The sequence below is a fragment of the Petaurus breviceps genome, unplaced genomic scaffold (genome assembly GCF_028583685.1).
Source record: "Petaurus breviceps papuanus isolate PSGF00001 unplaced genomic scaffold, PetGlider_PUasm1.0 567, whole genome shotgun sequence".
NCBI lineage: Eukaryota > Metazoa > Chordata > Mammalia > Diprotodontia > Petauridae > Petaurus > Petaurus breviceps.
The window spans coordinates 21,477-42,024 of NW_027186383.1; the positions used below are offsets into that span (position 1 = coordinate 21,477).

The following is a 20,548-nucleotide window of genomic DNA, read 5'->3' on the forward strand; positions in this document are numbered from 1 at the left end:
CCAAAAAAGCAAAAAAAAAAAAAAAATGACAGATTCTGGAAGGGAAATTAGGTACACTGCTATTATTGGTGGAGTGGTGAGCCATGAGAAAGAAGAAACAAAAAGGAAAGTGGGTCACGTGCCTGGCGCTGCACTCACACGCCATGGCTCTTTCTCAGGCGTGAATGGCGTTTTCTGTCACGAGGCTTTTGGAGCTGTCTTAGATCCTCGGGGTGCTGAGGAGAGCCAAGTCTATCAGAGTCGGTCACTGTTGCTGTGTAGTGTTTTCCTGGTTCTGCTCCCTCCATTCTGTATCAGTTCATCTGCTCATCATTTCTTATGGAACAGCAGTATTCCATGACACTGATAGACCACAACTTGTTGTGGCTAGGCATTTCCATTGACAGCTGCTGGCTGCAGGTGCTGTGAGTCCACTGGGAGGCCTTGTAGGCTCAGAGTGGCCCGATGGCCGGTTCTCCTTGGGTGGAGGGCTCCTGCCCTGGTTAGTTTCCTGCAGGCTTATGACCCAGACTAAGGCTCAGGACCCCACAGCTACATTTCCAGAGGTTAGTATTCCTCACCCAATCCAGGGCCCATGCTCCTGCCTGCTCCTTCCGCTTTGGCTGCCAGATGGCCCCTGTTTCTGCACCAAGGGCCTGTTCAGGGATCCCCCCCAGGCTCTCTTTCTGCCTGGGGCTCTGCCTCAGCCCTCTTTCCATGCTGGTGCTGGGATACGCCCTGCAGCCACCGGGCCCTGGCCCCTGTGGCCTCAGATACATCTGTTTGTCTCCCTCCACTGCCCTGGGCTGGAAAACTGATTCATTGTCTTGGCTTTTTCAGTAAGACTTCAGACTGGTACAGTGGCTGGGGCATTGTGGGAAAGGGGCAGTGGGGAGCTGGGTTCAGCTGCTTCCTCTCACTCCACCATCTTGACCTCCCTGATCCCCAGCAGCCATCTGTGCAGACTTCTCTGTCACCCCCATATTCATCCCTGCTCCCTGTTCCTCGGGTGTTTGCCGTGGGCCTGTTGCACGGCTCACTTTGCCCATTGGCTCTCTCCTTTTCTGAATCTCTGGTGACATTATTATTGCCCCACAGTTCCCATCATTTGTAATTCAACCCTCTGGTGTTGGACAGAATCTCACTGCCTCACTGACCTTCTGGAACAGCAGCCAGACAAGTCGGTAACTTTGCAAATGGTTTCCTTTTATCAGTGAAAAACTCTGATATTGGGACAAATGGACAACCAGCCTTCTGTCTGGGGGAGAGAATCTGACTGGGCCTCAGTATCTGGAGTTTTCTGAGATGGAAAAGGCCAGTCAAGTCCATTGGCATCTCTCCCTGAGACCTCAGGGTTAGGGGAGCAGTCTGACTTACAGGAAGGATGAGGTCTAGCTCCTGGGGGAGAGGGCTGTCACTTTGAGAAGCAGCCCAGGGGAACCTGCTGTGTGAACTAGGGGGGAGCCTGGTGGGCACTAGGTGGTGGGCAAAGAGGCTTGCTTCTGGCTTCATCATTCTACCTTCTGAATATCAGCTCCCCCAAACCTCGTGGTCCCTGGTCATTCCCCCTCTCGTGTTAAGCTAAGCCCCAGGCTTTCTCTTTTGTCAAATAAAAGGCCACCTCTCTGTGTCCCCGGGCCTAGGCACAGAGTACACAGTTAGCAGACACTTGTCGCTAGATCCTCCTTTTGTTTAGTCATTTTTCAGTTATGTCTGGCTCTTTGTGACCCTATTTGGTTTTTTTCTTGGCTAAGATACTGGAGGGGTTTGCCATTTCCTTTCCTCATTTTCCAGATGAGGAAACAGGCAAATGGGGTTAGATGACTTGTCCAGGGTCACGCAGCTAGGAAGTGTCTGAGGCTTGATGTGAGTCTTCCTGGCACCCATGCACTGTGGGCCCCTAGCAGCCCAATGGATGTTCTTTATATGAAAATCTTCCCTTACACAGACCTCCAGCCTCCTCCTCCTTTCCCCCTCACGCCCCTCCCAATCATGCCTCTGGCCCCTGCTGTGTGAGCGTCCGTCTACACAAGCTTGGGGTGTTGAGGGTGCTGTTCCATTGGACCTTCTCCGTGGGGTTCCCAGCACGCTGTCTTCCAGTTACTGGCCCCTCCCACAAAGTAGCCAGGAGACCCGAACCAGAGCCTCCTTTGCTGCCTGCACCCCGGGTCCCACCGCGGCTGCCCCCTAGTTACTCGTTGGCTCTTCCCTGGGCACCGTCCTCCCGCTGTGAAGCGGCTCCGAGCCTTTAGGCACCTGTCTTCTCGGCCTCAGAAAATGAGCCCTGCTCCTGCTCAGGAGCCCATGCAGCCACCGTCCGAGAGCCGAGTTCTGTTCGCGGCTCCGGCCCCAGCTGCAGGGCCCGGCCGCGTGTTCCCTATCGGCCAGCTTCTGTCGTGAGGCAGCAGCGCGCAGGGACATGCCAGTGGCCGCGGACAGGTGCCTTCTGCTGTGAAACGCGCCCGTTTCTGCTAGGTTTGACCAAGTATGTTCCTCCTCCCTTCATGCCAGCTGCTCCTAGAGGTTGCTTCCCATTCTCTTGTGCATCCCGGGGCAGTGGGAGCCTGGCACCGGCGGGTGGTTGGGACCAGCGCCTGGGTGGCCCCAGCTGGCCCGTGGTGGAGGGGCAGACTCCCAAGCCTGTACTGTCCACCCCCTGCTTGTATTTCGTTAGCGGGATCGGGGTCTCATCTAGCTTTCTAGTCCGTGAAGACGTTCTTTTTGGTTTGGGGTCGCTGTCCGACACTGGAGTGTGCGCGCTTGCATTAAGCCGTGAACATTCGCGTTGAGTTCTGCTTCCCTCTGCCTGGAGACCCTGCGTGCAGACGGCCTTGCTTCTGCTGAAGGGCTTACGGTAGGGTGTGGAGGAAGCAGGTTTGGCCGTGAGCAGTACTGGGCATTTGGCCGGTCCTCTGGGGGCCCTTCTGTATCTCAGTCTTTGTTCGGTAAATCCCTTGGCATTTTTGAGGCATCTGAGTTGTGCTGTCAACAGAGAGCTGGGCCTGGAGTCTGGAAGACCTGAGTTCCAGTCCAGCCTCACACACTTTCTGGCTGTGTGATGCTGGGCCAGCCATGTGCCCACTCTCTGCCTCACTGTCTTCATCTGTAAAACGCGGGTGATGGCGACACTGGCCTGGCAGGATTGTTGTGAGAATCAAAGGACACGAAGTTTGTGAAGCGCTGGGCGCAGTTGTGTGGCCCGTGGTAAGCGCTGTCTTCATGCCTGCTTAGTCCCCTTAAGTGTGCAGACTGGCCAGGCTACGGCCATGCCCAGACTTTGGCCGGGGCTACGATTGGACCCTGCCGAATGAAAAGGATCACTTATTCAGCAGCGCGATTTGGGTTTGGCCTTTACAAAGAGGGGTATGATTCTAAAAGGTTAAAAGCAAGGCCCCTGGAGGTGGCAGCCAGGGGCTGTGGCGAAGGTGAGGCTGACCCGCATGGCCCGCCGCTGCCTCGGAGGGATGCCAGGTGGCTTCCGGAGCATCGGTAGTGAGCTCAGCTACTAGTATGGAACCACCGAGTTTTCTTAGGTAAAAATCTCACATTCATCCCTTTGGAACTAGGCCAGGAAACTCGTTGGAGTAGACAGATGTCCCCCAAAAAGCCAGAAAAAGATGACTCAGAGAGAGAAATGCAGAGTATATATAACCTTTACATGTTTATATATTGCACACACATGCTGACACTCACATGCATGCACACACACTCATGTGCACATTCACACTCACATGCACACACTCCATACACATGCTCACATTCACACTTACATGCTCACACTCACACACACTCACATACACGCACACATGCACACACACGTTCTCTCTCATGATGCACTTTATAGTGACAGGAAGCTGGGGACTTTGGAGACACCCACCTGCACAAAAGCATGGCGCATGCAGGAGGGTCCCTGCCAGCCTCCCTTCAGACTCTGGGCTTTTCCCATGGCCCTCTTCTCTGTCTGGAGAGTCCTTGCCTGGACTGTCATTTCTTGAGGTGACTGGGCCATTGGCACTCATTGGAGTGCAGTTGGCTCTCCAGGCCCTTGTGCTTCCTCACTGTTGGCCCTCTCCTTGTGCACGTGCTCTGTCCCTGTGACTTCTCTTCTGACAGCACTGAAGGGCCCCAGCCTCCTGTCGTCCCTGAATTCCTGTCTGCCTCCTTCCCAGTCATCAGCCCCGAGTCCTTTCATCTTACTCCATCAGAACACAAGCTCCTAGAGAGCGGAGACTGTCCTTATCGTTCCCATTTGTATTATGTTTTGTTGAGTCGTGTCAGGCTTCGTGACCCCATGGGGGATTTTCTTGGCAAAGATGCTGGGGCGATTTACCATTTCCTTCTTCAGCTTATTTTAAAGATGAAGAAACTCTAGCAAGCAGGGTGAAGTGACTTGCCCAGGCTCACCCAACTAGTAAGTGGCTGAGGCTGGATCTGAACTCTGGAAAATGGATCTTCCTGAGTTCAGACCCTGCATTCTAACCGCTGCAGCCTCTGGCTTCCCCTTGTATTATATTTCTTTCTTTTTTTTTTTTTTTAAGGCAATCGGGGTTAAGTAACTTGCTCAAGGTTACACAGCCAGTTATTTCTGGGTGTGGTGCTGAGTATATGAGCCTGGACTTGATCCAGGTCATCCCGACACTGGAGCTGGTGCTCTTACTCGCTGAGCCACCTGGCTGCCCCTAAGCAATTGGGGTTAAGTAACTTGCTCAAGGTTACACGACCAGGTGTTTCTGGGTGGGTGCTAAGTGTCTGAGCCCGGGATTCGATCTCCAGGTCTTCTCAACACTGGAGCCGGTGCTCTTACTCTCTGTGCTACCTGGCCACCCCCCCTTGTATTATATTTTATGTAATGCAGTCCAGTACTCAGCTCAGGGGCAGGCACAGACGGTGGTGAGTGTGTAATGAACACTTCATCTCGCTAGGGATTTCATAAGAGATTATCGGGCTGTTGGAAATGACCAAACAGGCAGTTTCGGCGGGAATGCGGAAGGCCTCTGAATCCATGCAGGAGCCATGGGCAGATGGCACAACCAGTGCCAGCTGCAGCCTGTTTCTAGAGCCTTGCATCCCTTGGCTATCCAGAGGTTCTTCCTTTGTTTTAATCCCACGGCCCAGAGCCCAGTGCTTGCCTGGGGCTTCACATCTGAGGAGAGATTGATTATTCTGGCATTGCTTCATTCTTGGCTTGGGGATTTGGAGGGCAAGCTTGTCACTGGTGTGTGTGTGACCATCTGTACTGGCTCATGCACAGGGTCCATGCCTGGTGCGGGGCACACGCAGCACTGTGGGACTTAGCGATGCCATGCCCATTGTCTTGGCTTTCCTATTTGTGCACTGACCTTTCTCAGCTCTCTTGTGAATCTCTCTAAATCAGTCTGTGGCTTTAGACTTTTGGCTCCAGCTCATACTATGGTTACAAGCCAGCCCTATTATCACATGAACTTGTCAGGGATGATTGTGGTGAGTCTCCCATGCACGAAAAGAGAATATTGAGAAGATCAAATAAATGATCCTGATCCACTTTGTTACTGAAACGATTCTGTTTCAGCCCCAATGTCTTGTACAACTGCCCAAGCCATGTTTCTTTTTTTTCTTTAATTATTTTTTCTTTTTGGAGGGGAGAGGGCAGGACAATTGGGATTAAGGGACTTGCCCAAGGTCACACAGCTAGTAAATGTTATGTGTCTGAGGCCATACTTGAACTCAGGTCCTCCTGACTCCAGGGCCGGTGCTCTATTCACTGTGCCTCCTAGCCACCCCACCAAGCTGTGTTTCTTTATCTCCAAACTTCATTAGGAGCTGGACTGGCCCCTGGAGACCTGGGCTCATCTTTCAGGAGTTGGTCTCTTGTTGACTTTCTGCCCACTAACTTTTATCCTTGTGAAGTGCTTTGATGAGATGCACCTCCTTAGTGGTGCCCAAGATAAGGTGTGACCAGATGCCCAGTGACCGTGGTCATTGGCATAGCCAGAGATCATGTTGGCCAGAAGGAGGACTGTGAAGGGGCCCCCTGACCTGGTTTTCTGGAGCTGTCCTGTTTTCCAGGATGAAGCTCCCTAATGTCCCCTGTCAGTTGTGCCCTTGAAGCCAGCTGCAAACCTGGCTTAGGCCAGGCTAGCTCAGACCCACAAACTCTCTACAGCTGGGGCCCTCCCTGGGCCTCCCTCAGGCTCCCCCTGCCATGCCAAGCCCACTTGGGAAGGGATTGCCATGTCTCCTCCCCCAGACCTCCCCTTAAATAGCCAATACTTTGCCTGCCACCTTGGCCTCCTTTGTGCAGGAGGGGCCCCAGCCTGCTTTCTCTTGTCACATCTTGGAGTTGAGACTTGTGCTTGGCTGTTTCAGACCTACAGCAAGTGCCTGAGGCAGGCAAGCTTGGGCACTGTGGGCACCTAGTGTAGGGTGGGTGACAGCACCTGTGTGTCTTCCTGTTGACCTGCCATTAGACTGGGGGAAGGAAAGGAAAGGGAGACCACCCCTAACATCCCACCCTTCTGTAGCTCCAGTGGAAGGTGCGGTGAGAGAAGCCGAGGCCTGGCGCTTGTATTTGTGTGTTCAGACTCCCCTCTCCCCACCCCTCACCCCTATTGGGAGCTCTGCATGCAGTTGGGCCACAGAGGCACAGTCCTTCCGGTCCCAGCCGTGGCAGCTCTTCAGGCTGCTGGGGTGGGCTCCAGAGAGCTGCCTTCTGCCCCTCAAGAAATGCTGGCACCTGAGTCTCCATCTCCCCACACCGCTCAAGGCTGGTGGCCCATTATAATGACTTTTGGTGCTGAGGTGGTAGAGATAATGCCTGACCTGCCTTCTACGGCCTGGAACATGTCACAGGGTTGTCTGTCGGGAGCTCAGCGCTGACTGTGTCGTGACCAGTGCCACCCCCCCCACCAGCTCCAGTGGGTCCCTGTTATAGGCAGGCAGGCAGCACACAATTACTCAGTACCTACTATATGCCAGGCCCTGTGTAAGCATGGAGATACGGAGAAAGGTGGCACAGCCTCTGCCCTCAAGGAGCTCACACCCAGTTTCACAGTGGCAAAACACGCAGGCTGCACTCCAACTGTGTGGTAGCTCTGGGATACCTGTTCATCCCAGGGTTAAAGGCTCAGGAACCACGTTTGTGTGTACAAACAGGGCAGCGGCCAGGAGTGGCTTCCACTAGACGCCCTCTTCTGAGGCCTAGACAGGCCAGGGAAGCCAGGAGGGAGAAGGGAAGGAGAGGAGAGGGAGCTCTGCCAGGAAGCTGGTGTCCCTGAAAGGGACCGACTATTAACAGCTAGACAGAGGAGTCTATAGGGGATCTTGGAGCCAGTGGAGTTTATGGGAGAAGGGTGCTTGTGGACTGGAGTGGAGAGTTGCTGGTCTAAATCAGTTGGATTGAATTGTGGCCGGTGAAGCTTCCCTGACCTTTGACTGCCAGATGGGGCTGGGGTGGTGACCCTGCACTTTGGAAAGCTCTACTGGTGGTGTTTGGGCTTTCTTGGGTGTCCCTAGGCCGCCTGCACCTGACAGCCCACCAAGCAATGCTGGGGGCATCTGACTCACGCCTGGTCAGCCAGCCGCTCAATGGGGAATTCTTTGGCTGAGGCAGCCCAGGAGAAAAGGAAAGCCAGAGGCTCAATTGTGGCCCCTCCTGAATCCAGGCAGTGTTGAGGAAAGTTCAGACACATCTCCCAGCAGAGGCAGGACAAATTGCGCCTCGTGTGTGGTTGGCACCTTCTTCAGGGCCACAGCAGAGGCAGGTCTGCGGGGCTGGTCCTCACTGGGCTCCCTGGTCTTTCTCAGATTCACAAGTGACTTTCATTTTCAGACCTTGTTTAAGACAGAGTAGCTCTGGCTGGGGCATCCAGGGCTGGCGTCCTGACTAGAGCATCAGCCCTTGAGTCAGGCAGACCTGAAGTCTAAGCCTGCCTCTGATCTTTAGTGATATGTGTGGCCCTGGAAAAGCCACTGTATCTTTGTGCCTCAGTTTCCTTCTCTGCTAATTGAGGCTCCTCCCCAGATTGTTGTGAAAATGAAATGAGTTAAGATGTGGAAGGGACTTTGTGGACCTTCGGATGTTCTGTGAATGTATGTTATTATTATCATAGAGTATTTCCTTTAGCTTTGATTTTGGAAATGTTTGCCAGCCACACTCTCTGGAAGCAGAGAATAAATCAGAGTGGAATTTGGGAGTCCTCCTTCCTTAAAGCGGAATAAAAGGTACAGCTCAAGCCAGCAGTGGTCTGGGGAGAACTGGGCTGGACTGAAGGCATTGAAAAATTCCCTTTTCCATATAGCCCAAAACTTGGGCATTTAGACAAATATATATTTTAAAGCAATCAGGGTTAAGTAACTTGCCCAAGGTTACACGGCCAGGTGTTTCTGGGTGGGTGCTAAGTGTCTGAGCCCGGATTTGATCCCCAGGTCATCCCAACACTGGGGCCGGTGCTCTTACTCACTGAGCCACCTGCCTGCTCCCATTTAGACAAATATTCCATGGAAAAGGCTGAGAAGTCTGGTTCCTCTGAAGCCAGGTTCTTGCTTTCAGTCGAGACATTCCCAGCTGGTTCCTGGGACTGGGGTCATCAGATAGCTTTGTCTCCCCTAATAACCAAGGGGAGCATAAGAGCGCATGGCAGCAGCTGGGGCCCTGCCCCACCAGATGTGCCTCTGGGTCTCTCTTTGGTAGGGTGAGCCCAGGATGCTGGGGCCTGGCCTCTCTGGTAGGGGTGGGGCTCCATTGTGGCACAAAGAGATCTCAGCTGTGTGGTGTCTGCCCTTCTGGGGATGAAGCTTTGGACTTTCCTTCACCAGGGGCAAGGAAAGCAAACTTGTTTCCCAGCCCTTTTTTGTAGGATTAGTGAACTTGACCTTGATAGGGCAACAGCAAAGTCAGTACCACAGTCAGACTTTCCAGGGACCTTTTTTCCTTGAACCTTCTACTTAGATGTGCTTTTGTGGTCTGCCAGCAGACTGAAGCGAGGCTGGGTGAGTCTGGCTGCCCGAGGAAGGTAAGGTGTGAGAGGTGGCTTCTCCGTCTCCAGCAGATTCTCTTGGACCGTCTGGAAGTGGAGCGCGCCCCCACAGGCAGGCTGCTTTGAATGGCAGGCAGTCCTCAGTTATCAGGCTCCTTGGGACACGCCTCATCAGTTGTTGGCTTTAAATGTGGGATCAGAGCATCTCAAGACCCACTGTCTCCTGGCTCTGCAGTTCTGTTTAGTTTGCACTAAAATCAGATGCAGTTTATCACATTTTCAGAGCATTGTTCTGTTCTAGGTTAGAACAAGGTACATGCCATTTTGTTTTCATTTGATATTAATGTGTGAATCATATCCAGACTGCTAAGGCCTCATCTATTTACTTGCATTTTTAGTGAGGGAAGATTTTCTGGAGAGAGAAAACCCTGAACTGGGATTAATTTCATATTAGAAGATAGAAGTGTGAGCTTCATGGCCTGCTTGCCCTCTTGACAATCCCCAGTGCCAGCCTCTTTAACAACGGTCTCTCCCTGGGCTTGGGGGGGGGGACCCAGACTTGAATTAAACAGTTATTACTGCCCATGGAAATGGCCTTGGGATTTTTAGGGCTCTGAAGTTCGTAGTATTTCCCTAGTAGGGACCTTTACCCTTGGAGTAGAGCTGATTTTAGCCGTCATCATGGGCAGCTCAACCAAGGGCATGCTCTGAGGGTACATGGGGGTGTTTGGCACATATTTCCTTCACTTTGTCTAGCTACTATGTAGGAAAGATTCTTACATTCTGAGGCTGAAATGCTCACAGTATCCTGCCTCTGCTGATTGATCATGTGGTGCTGACTTGGAGTCTGTGAATTGAATTAGATTTATTAATCCAAGGAGAAGCTGTCCTGGCACTAGGCCGAGTTAAGTATATGCACTCAATTATATTTGTAAGTCGAAAGAATCGTTTCCAAAAGTATAATGTCACCTTTTTAGGGCCTGTAGAATGCCAGGCTTTCTAGGATGCACATTCCTTGGTGGGCAGTGTCCCCTAGCATTCGTTTCTCTGTGTGTGTCACCAGTTTGGTAGGAGGCGGCAAGGGTGGGCATCTTTTTACCTCCTTCGACAATTAGCCTCAAGTCGCTCCTTGGAGAGTTGGGGTTTTTTCCTTCCTTTGTGAAGCCAAACAAGACAGTAGGTGATATGTCCTGGAAACAGTTTGTCAGTGGGTTTGTTTGCTGCAGGGTACATATGGCTTGTTTTGTTTGTATGGCATTGCTGTGCACTGTAGCTCCCCCCCACCCCTTTATCTTTGCCAGAAGACACCCAGAAGTGTCAGAGGGCTAACTGATCACAAGAAAGCGTGGCATAAAACTCCAGGACAAAATAACATCTCTAATGGTCTGAGCCTTACGCTGTTACCCTCGATTCTAAGACTCAAGACTTTCAAAACCAAACTGAATGAGGGCTCAGCAATTACCCTGCCCCATACCCTGCTTCACAGTTTCTCAGGAAACCAGTTTTTTTTTTTAAGCAATTTGGGTTAAGTCACTTGCTCAAGATGACACGGCCAGTTATTTTGTGTGGGTGCCGAGTATCTGAGGCTGGAACCGATCTTGGGTCTCCCGATGCCGGGGCTAGTGCTCTTACTCGCTGCGCCCCCTGGCCACCCATGGAGACCAGTTTTAAACCTAAGAGAAAATCTTTAAGTTGAAACTGAGATTTCCCTAAATGTTTTTTAGGTGACATCACTCAGAAAGGCTACGAGAAGAAGAGGGCCAAGCTGCTGGCACGCTACGTACCACTCATTCAAGGTAAGCGGCTGCATGTGAGTGAGCATCCTTGGCCCCGTCCTCCCATGGGGTTGGTGACGAGGCCAGGATTTGCATGTCACACGTCAAACTTTAGGGGAGCTTGGACAAATGTGGGGTACGGTCCACAGTCTTAGAAAGAATGAAGGACAATGACTGAGGTCACATGTTAACTAGCTGTTTAGAGAGCAAAGAAATCCACGTGTAGTTTTGTTTTTAACATTCTACCTTGTGACAAAGAACAGTTATATCCAAACAGATGACCGTGTCAGTGTATGCCTCGTTGTATACCTGTAGTCGCCCACTTGTCTGCCAGGAGGCCGGACGCCTGCTTCACCCTTGTTGGCTAAAGTCAGATTGGTCGTTGCATTAATTAGAGTTCTTCAGATGCTTTTTTTCCTTTACACAAATCTGTCTGTATTTAGAGCATCATTATAAAAGACTTACTACTAAATGAAACTTGTGACTCTCTTAATGTCTAGCATTGTGAAACCTTCTTTTAAGAAATACAATATGTAAACACAAAGATCCATTAACTCCATTGTCCTAACTAATTAGATTTGGTTGTTACTCTTTGTTTTTGTTGGCTCATGTCTAACTCTTCATGACTCCTTTTTAGATTTTCTTGGCAAAGAGATCAGAGTGTTTGCCATTCCCTTCTCCAGCTCACTTTACAGATGAGAAAACTGAGGCAATAAGAGTTAAGTGACTTGCTTAGGGTCATACCACTAGGAAGTGTCAAAGGCTGGATTTGAACTCAGGTCTTCCCGACTCTGGGCCCAGCATCACCTTTTTCTCTTAACCTTCATTTCCTGCCTTGAGGAATATATACATACACACATAATAAATATGCTTGAGGAACCTGGCCTGGTATTTCTTTGAAGATCCTGGTGTGCCTCCAGGCCAACCTTCTGGCCTTGCATGACTGTATCACTGCAGACCCTGAGAGTCAGCCCTTTTGATTCTGTCTTGTTTTTCTTGTGAGTTCCCTCTCTTCAAAGCAGGGGGGGACAACCCTAATTATTTGAGGATTTCTGTTCATCTGACTCTGCTGTATTACCTTTTCAGTATTCAGTACTGCCTGTGTTTACTCATTGAGAATGTGAGTGCCTTCATGGGGAGGCTCCAGAGGAGGCTGCTGGTAGGGAGTCCCAGGGCTCAGGGCGCCGCTCTCGAGATTCCCACGGGTCACTGCCTGCGCTGCTGTGCCTGAAGGAAGAAATGAAAAGTGCCCAGAAGCTGCTTTGGCTGGTTTTATGCTCATCACATTGAGAGCACAAAAGGCATGCAGAGGGTCGGCCAGGTGGCGCAGCGAGTAAGAGCACCAGCCCCAGAGTCGGGATGATCTGGGATCGAATCCCGGGCTCGGATACTTAGCACACACCCAGAAACACCTGGCCGTGTAACCTTGAGCAAGTTACTTAACCCCAATTGGTTAAAAAAAAAAAAGACATGCAGGGAGACCTTCAGACATCCAGCATCCCCAGACTTTCAGGAAGCCAGACAGAAAACTTGAAGAGTCCAGTCTCAGAAAAGGAGATGGAGCCAACTGTAAAGGAACTGCCATGGGGGAAGACCCAAACTGCCAGCCCCGATAGATTCATAGGAGACTTGTAGGGAATGGTTGGGACCCAGACTTCACGAGTGGTCCTCAAAAACTGAGAAGGAAAGAACTGTGCTAGAAATCCTTTTAGGAGACAAATAGAGTTCTAATGCCTAAGCTAGGAAAGATAAAGCACAGAAGGGAAACTGCAGTCCAGTGTCATTGATGAACATCGGCTCAGAAGTTTTAAACAGAATCCCATCAAACAGATGGTGGCACTTTATCCAGGAAAAACATGCTTTATGAACAAGTGGCATTTATACCGGGAACGCAAGGATAGTTCAGCATTTGGAAAACATAATTCATCATCATTAAACCCCAAACATCCCAAACCACACGATCATCTCAACAGAGGCAGGAAAAGTCTGTGACAAAGCACAGCACTGTTTTATGCTAAAAGCCCTACAAAGTACAGGCAGGGAGGTACTGTTCTTAATTCCATAAAAAGCCTCTTTCCAAAGCCAAAAGCCAGCATCGTGTGCAATGGGGACCCCTCTAGTAAATAGGAGAGTGAAGTAAGGACCCTGCCCCACTCTCCTCGGAAAGGCCAGCAGCAGCCACAGGGCTCTGTTCTCATCACTCAGGACATGGTTGGAACAAGCCGAGCCAAAGCGGGTGAAAATGTCCCTTAGATGTCTCTCCTGATTCCCTTGGTCCAGTTCAGGGCCAGTTACTGGGTTCATCCACCTGAGAGACTTAGGATTGGCTGCCCTGAAATATACTCAGAAGACAGCCAGGTAGGCACTGAAGGCAGCTCCCGTCGATCCCTGAGCAGCCCAGAAACCCTTCCTGTGGGCCAGGCTCTGTTCCAGGGGCTGGGAAACAAGCCCTGCCTCAGTAAACTTGCATTTTGTCATTGGACACAATGTGTACAGATATGAGGGCCTGCGAAGGAGACACAGAAGAAATGTCAGGCGGTAAAAGGAGGGAGGAAAGGGACTTAATGGGACTTTAAGCTGGCGGCAGAGGGATGAGGAGAGGCTTCCTATTGAAGGTGGCCCTTGAGCAGAATGTGGAAGTAAACGAGCACTTTAAGAAGTGCAGCTGAAGGGGGGGCATTCCAGGCATGGGACCCAGCCAGTGCAGAGTCACGGGCATGGCAGTGCTGTGTGTGAGGGAGAGTGAGAAGGGCGTTTGGCTGGATCTTGGCATGTGGGAAGGGGCTTGCTGAGGCTGGAAGGGTAGGATGGGGCCAGATTTCGAAGGCCTCTAAAAGCCAGGGTGAAGAGGCATTAGGGAGCCACTGGAGTCTGTGATATGTTTAGATCTGTGCTTTTAGAAAGGTCACTTGGCAGCCATGGTGGGGGATAGGGTAAATGAGGGAGGGCTTGGTCTTGGGTTCGGAGGCTGTGACTGTGAGCTAGACAAGAGGGGAGGGGGAGCGGCTGGGCGCATGACTGGGCCACATTCTGGGCAGGGGAGAGGAGGCTAAAGGACGTGGGGCCGTTCTGGAGAGGGATCACTCTGACTTCTCTTTCGGACACATCGTGTTTCGGATGCCTCTGCAACTGCTCTGTCTGAAACATTAAACAAGCATTTGGAGGTAAATTATCTCAGGTGATCCTCACAGCAAACTGGCGGAAGAGGTGCTGTCGTTAGTCTAAGATTAAGTGGTTTGCCCAAGGTCACCCAGCTAGGAAATGCCTGAGGTAGAATTTGAACACGTCTTGCTGATCAGCAAGCCCACCAGGCCAAGCTATAGCACTCATCCATAGTGAGCACCAAGTGGCCCGCCACCTCCGCTCATCTTCTCGTGTCTGTCTGGGCCTGCAGGTCTCTTTGCCTCATCTAGTCCTCAGGCAGCTCTGACCTGCCCCTCCTTGTCCATCTAGCCTTCCAGGCTACCTGACTAGAAAGAGCCTCCTTTAAATGGGCCCACTCCTCAATTGGAAGAACAGTGGCTGCCATTGGGCACAGCGCACTTAACTCCCAGGTGTGTGGATTTAGGGCTTTGTTCGTGGCTCTGTGAGAGAAGACGCCAGCTCTTGGCCTCCCACGAAGGAAAAGGCAAAAGTTACTCAGGAGATTTGGCCATGAAGCAAGTGCAGATCGATGGACCAGTTGTTTTGAAAATAATTAAATGTTACCAAGAAGAAGGACGGGGAATGAAGTTGTCCAGGGTGTACTTTTGGGTCTGATGGTGGAAGACAGGCTTGAAATCGGCAGCACATAAGAGAATGGTGCTGATCAGAAGAGACGGCGTGAGGTCTTCATCCCGCTTGGTACCGTTCTTCATTCTGTGGCTCTTCTGTCTTTCCTGGGTACTTTCCTGGGTTCCCAAGTCAGTGACCCGCATGCAATTAAGAGTCTGTAGTGCTCATTTATGATCCCATAAAAAGTGCTTCAGGGCCTCCATCATTGAAGGCACACAGGCTGACCCCTAAGCTGGTGGGAGTTTTTAAAGAGAAAGATTTTTCTCCTGAAGCATTGAGAAAGGCAAACATCACTTTGAGCACATGTTTGAAGAAGTGCCGATTAGAATGAAACTTCCCATCTGATCAGCATACTCCTGTGGGAACTAGGAAAGAAATCAGCTGGGGCAGTTAGACGTGAATCGCTCAGTCTAGCCAGCAGTAATCGTCTGGGGCAGAGCCTGCAATTACGGACAGAGCGGATGAAATGAGGCAGGATCCTGTTAAACTGAACACCTGTGTGAGAGCTCTAGTCAGCATCAGCAGCGCCGCTACAGTGGGACAGTCTCCAGTCTCCTCTCCCAGAAGAGCACATGTCAGACCCTTCAAACCTCCTCAGCCGCCCGCCAGGGTGGATCCACTCCTAACTGCTGGCCAAACTAACACGTGCTGCCAGAACGTCCAAGCGTTCACCACACAGAACTTGGGCAGGCTCTCCACGAACACACCTAGAAAGAGGGAGCCCCTGACTTCTGGTTTGATAAGTTGTTTCCAGATAAGGTGCTGATACATGCTCTGAGATCACCCACAGACGGCTTTTCCAAGAAGTATAATTTTCTTAATGAAAATGGCAGTACTCATTTGATACCACTGACTCACTTTGGCAGTAACATTGTTCTTATCAAAAAATGAGAAATCTGTTTTTAATATTAAAAAAGAGAGAAGGGTGAAGAAGACTGGGGAATTGTCAGAGGCAATCGTTCTCCCAATGTGGGGCGAGGAGCAGGGGACGGCTCTGCCCTTAGCCTGCCTCTGCCACATTCCCATTGGGCTGGGCAGACAGACTTATCCTGGGCCTCACAGCACACTTTGCAAGCAGTGGCGAGGAGGGATCATCCCTCAGCTGCTCTGGAGAGAGGCCTGTCAGCTGACCCTTCAGCCCCATACTGGCCCCATCCACTGCCTAATAATTTTACCTTTTATTCCTTTTGAGTGAAAGAAAGAATTGATCCCTGGATCAAATCCGAGCTCAGATACTCAGCACCACACCCAGAAATAACTGGCCGTGTAACCTTGAGTAAGTTACTTAACCCCAATTGCTTTAAAAAAAAATGATTTCTTAAGTGCTTACTGTAGTCCTCATTGGGAACACAACTACCAAGTGAGACAGGGGTCAGGGTGACAAGAGAGAGCCCATCTGAAGTGGGGGGAGGGGGCTGAGCTGGGCCCAGGGCTGGTGTGAGGGAAGCCAGGTAGTGAGCTGACCTGGGAAGACAGCTTTTCCAGTGACCATCTCATCATTTCCTTGGAGGATTGAGGTCTGAGTCCTCTTTGCACATGTCAGGAGCCCCTCCTAGCCATTCTCCTTGGAGGAGTGGAAATATCTTGACATAAAATGTAGCCCCCATAGGCCACATGCTTCTCTGCTTTCTCTTAGGATCATTGTTTAGTCATGGGCTCATTGGTCATTAGTGCATGACCTTGCTTTTGGGCAGGGCTTCCTGCCCTTTTAGCTTCATTCAAAACTCACAAAGCCCTCTTCCATTTAACAGCAAGTCCAGGGTCTTCCAGGGGCTCTGTCCACTCAGTACACTGACTCCAGCCCAAGAATAGGTGGGGCCCGGTATCTCTGGCCCATATAGCAGAGATCCCAGCACTTCCAGTGTCTGCTGTGCTGCTGGACCTGGCGCAGTTTTTGCCTGGTGTGCCTGGGAATTTTCCTTTTGGAGGTAGATTCTTTCCCTCTGCTTCTACGACAGTGGGACAGCTTTCTTTTAAGAGTTCCTGAAATCATAACCTACGCTTTTTGTTATTGGCTTTCAGGTAGTCCAGTGATTCTTAATGTTTTTCTCCTTAATCTGTTTTCCAGGTCAGTTGTTTTTGGTATAAGACACCTTACACTTTCCTCTGTTTCTTTCAGTCTTTTGCCTTTGCTTTAATATGTCTTGTCTTGTGGAACCATTGGCTTCTATTTAGTCCACTGTAATTTTCTAATTTTCCATTAATCCATTTAGTATATTCAATTAGTCCATTTTAAAATTTCAGGAAGTTTGGTGCTTGGGCAAGATTTTATGCCTCTTGGTCTATGCTGTTAATTCCCTTTCCAATTCTTTCTTCCCTGGCTCTCATTTCTTTTCCAGTTTTTACCTCAACTCTTCTCATCTCACTTATATAAATATCTTTAAACTTTAAAAAAGGATTCATCTCTTCTAGGAATCCTAGTTGAATTTTTGTCCAAGCTATGTTTTTCCTTGAGTCTTTGCTTGTGGATGTTTTAGAGTCATTGTTGTCTTTTGGGTTTGTGTCCTGATCATTGCTGTCACCATAGTGGTATTTTTAGGGTAGAATTCATTTTCGTTTGCTCATTCCTCTTGCCTCCTTTCTGACTTCTGATTTTATGTCTGGGCCAGGCTCTGCACACTTCTGGAGGAGAGGTCTGGCCTGATCCTGGTGCTGCATTTTCAGAGTATTGGGTTATTGCAGGCTCTCTGGGACTGCTCAGACTGGGAAGCTGATCCAGAGCAAATCTGATTGCCAGCCCCTGGTCTGAGCATCGATGGAAAGCTCTAAATACAAGACGAAATACCCCGGGGGCTCTGCCACTCTTCCCTTCTGGATCTTCTCCTTGCTCAGTACCTGTTTGCAGGCTCCTCCTCAGTCCACCTGGGATCTGGGCAGTGCCATTTAGCACCTCTCCCCCCTTCTACAGGGAGCCATGATACCCTGGCATGGCTTGTAGACTGCTGGCCGTGGTGCGTAGCCACACCTGGCCAGACATGGTCACGGTCGTAGGCATCTCTCTTTGTGCCAACCAGCACTGGATTTCTCTGTCAGGTTCAGGTTTGGTGCTTGCTCTAGATCTGTTGGGAGGGCGGGCTGGTGCTCACCAGACCTGGTTCTACTTCTCCGCCATCTTGGTTCTGTTTCTCCCTCTCCTGCCTCGCACTCAGAGCAGCACCTGGGGTCCCCAGAGTATGCTGCCACTTCTCCCATCAGACTGGTAGGATGACCCCAGGGGGCTGTGACATAGAAACCCCTCTCTGATATGTTGCTTCCGGTATCCTTTGGCCAGTTAACTTGTCCCCGCTGTCAGTGAGCCAGTAAATGCCAGGTAGCTCTTGCGAAGGAATATTTACTGAAAAGACAGAGCAACCACTAAGGACAACAATGTCCCTCCTACAAACCAGGGAGCTTTGTTTTCTCCTCTAGTCCTCCTTGGTCCTTGGAGAGAGTGGCCGCCATCGGACATCTCCCTCCGCCTCTGAGGAGGGTATTTCCTGGCCCTGGGAATCCTTTTCTCCTCCCTCTCTGGAGTCTCCACTAAGTGGCCTTCTAGGCGTGGCATGGAGGGTGAAGGAGCCACTCCCTGGACTGGCTCAGCGTGTCTTAACCTGGTCCTCTTGGGGCCAGCCCAGCGGCTCCGTGGCTAGAGAGCCGGGCCTGGGGTAAGGAGGGCCCGAGCCCAAATCTGGCCTTGGGTTCAGATTTAGTTTCTGGTGCTTTGCTGCCTGCACAAGAGGGTAGGTCCTTAATCTTGCAGACTGGATTTCTTCATGTATATGATGGGAACAGCAGCACATTAGAAAAAGCGATACTGGGAAAAGACCCAGTGACAGCACTGCACTTGACCTGCATGTGCACTGGGTGGGGGAAGGTTGTCAGCCTCACTCTTTCTTCTGGAGTCATTGAAGTCCAGGGGCAGGACAGCAGTCAGGAGGACGGGCGCTGGCCTGGATGCGGTGGGCGGCCTTGGCATCTCTGATGCCAGGTCAAGCTCTCAGCTGCCTTCGTGGCTATTGTAACAGATTGTTCTCCTCTGCCCATTCCCGTGTTTGGGGAAGACATCCCCTCACTCAGCGATGGTTCAAAGCCCATCTGCAGGGATGGCTTACGGGGCTGTGGCTGCTGTGCGTGCACCAGCTTCATGGAACCCCAGGTGCGCATTGGGTGGCAGAGGGCCTGAAAGCCTTCCCCACACGGAGTCTGGTCCTCCTGAACATGAACAGGAAAGCTCATGCCCAGACATGGCAGGCAGAGCCACGTGTCCCAGGGCAGAGATGAATGGGGCCGAGTGGGCATCAGATTCTCTCCCAAGCCCTGCTTTGTCACCTCCAGCCCCAAGGTCTGTGTGCACAAAATCCAGAAATGATGCAGAAGGCAAGCTGAGGACAAGCTTGCCCAGCCCTCTGCAGACATGCTAATTTATACTTGCCATTTCCCAGCATGTTACATGGGGTGAGAGAGTCCTGTTTGGGAGAGCGGGGAAGGTGGGGGAGCCCAGCTTTTGGTTTATCTTGGGGAGTCACAAGGCTGGGCCTCAATGATGACAAGGGGTGTATCGAGTATTGAGGGGGCCTGGGGTTGGACCCAGAGAAGAGAGGGGGAGGGGGGAGGGGAGAGAAGAGAAAAGTGGGGAGGGGAAAAAGGGAGAAGGGCATTATCTCCAATAGCATTTTTTTCCACCATTGTCCACATGACGCTTTCTGCCTTGTACAGGCTTGTGCCTGAGACTTTGAGGCTTAATTTTTTTTTTTTCCTGGAAGGGGAGCTTTTGTTACAGAGAGAAAATTCCACTTAACAGAAAAATCCACTCTTGTTTCTGGCAAGAAAGTGTCCCTAGCTTCCATTCAGGGACTTGCCCAGATGTTCCCGCCAGCTGCCAGTGAGGACAGTGGTTTGTCCTTCCAGAACTTTGGGCTTTTTTTTCTGTCCACTGTTGGAGGTGTGGAGAAGGCATACAGTTTTAAGGAAAGATGGACCTGAAGCTAAACAGAGAATGTTGACCTGTGCTGGGATTCTGTTTCAGGTGTAGACCCCTCTCTGCAAGCAGAGAACAGAGTCCCAGGGTCCTCACAAACTCCAGCCACCAGCTCCAAACAGCAAAAGGCGCGTTCTGCCAACGCAAGGGATGAGCGTTTCCGATCCGGTAAGGAAAATGGGATCCTGGGGCCTGTCATGCTAAGTGGGAACCTGGCTTCTGTGGAGTGAATGGACAGAGGCCTTAGCCCGCCAAGGGGAGGATCGACTGGCATACCAGTCTGGGGACGGGGCGCCTCCCCTTCCCCACCCCAGATGACCCTCTGTCTCCTCTGCAGACGTCCACACTGAAGCCGTACAAGCCGCGTTAGCCAGATACAAAGAGAGGAAGATGCCCATGCCTTCCAAGAGGCGCTCTGTCCTTGCACACTCCTCTGTCGAGACCTACACCCCTCCAGGTACCCAACAGGCCTTTGTGGTGACCACAGGTGGGGCAGGCTAGCATCCGTGAATGAGTGTGTGTGCACGTGTGTGAGTGTGTGTGCATGTAGGAGAAAGGTGTACAGCATACATGCGTATGTGAGCGTGTGCACACTGCATCTGTGTGTGTGTATACACATAGGAGGAGGTGTGATTGTGTGTGTGTGTGTGTACACCGCACTCTTGTGTGTGTGAGTATGTGTACAGGTAGGAGAAGGCGTGATTGTGTGTGCATGTGCACACCGCACCCTTGTGTGTGTGTGTACAGGTAGGAGGAGGTGTGATTCTGTGTGCGTGTGTACACCGTACTCTTGTGTGTATGTGTGTGTGAGTATGTGTACAGGTAGGAGAAGGCGTGATTATGTGTGCGTGTGCACACTGCACCCTTGTGTGTGTGTACAGGTAGGAGGAGGTGTGATTGTGTGTGCATGTGCATACCGCACCCTTGTGTGTGTGTGCATGTGCATACTGCACCCTTGTGTGTGTGTGCATGCAGCAGAAGGTGTATGTGTGTGTGTACAGGTAGGAGAAGGTATATATGTGTGTGTGCGTGTTCACACTGCACTTTTGTGTGTGTGTGCAAGTATGTGTACAGGTAGGAGAAGGCGTGATTGTGTGTGCGTGTGCACA

The 20,548-nt window shown here is 51.1% G+C and overlaps 2 protein-coding genes and 1 pseudogene across 4 annotated transcripts in view; all 3 read left to right on the plus strand.

Annotated features, from left to right (window-relative positions):
- DIP2A (disco interacting protein 2 homolog A) overlaps positions 1 to 20,548 on the plus strand; it is a 115,419-nt gene that overhangs the window by 21,201 nt on the left and 73,670 nt on the right. For all 3 annotated transcript variants that reach the window (XM_069103089.1, XM_069103090.1, XM_069103088.1), the window contains exons 2-4: positions 10,658 to 10,729; positions 19,488 to 19,607; positions 19,777 to 19,896. In XM_069103089.1, the coding sequence (XP_068959190.1) occupies positions 10,658 to 10,729; positions 19,488 to 19,607; positions 19,777 to 19,896 (312 nt within the window). The remainder of the gene's footprint in view (positions 1 to 10,657; positions 10,730 to 19,487; positions 19,608 to 19,776; positions 19,897 to 20,548) is intronic.
- The window catches only part of S100B (S100 calcium binding protein B), a 132,681-nt gene continuing 121,785 nt past the window's right edge, over positions 9,653 to 20,548 (plus strand). The window contains exon 1 of the mRNA XM_069103099.1: positions 9,653 to 9,658. The gene's annotated coding sequence lies outside the window, so the exon portion shown is untranslated. The remainder of the gene's footprint in view (positions 9,659 to 20,548) is intronic.
- Positions 13,195 to 15,322, plus strand: LOC138173128 (eukaryotic translation initiation factor 3 subunit H pseudogene; annotated as a pseudogene).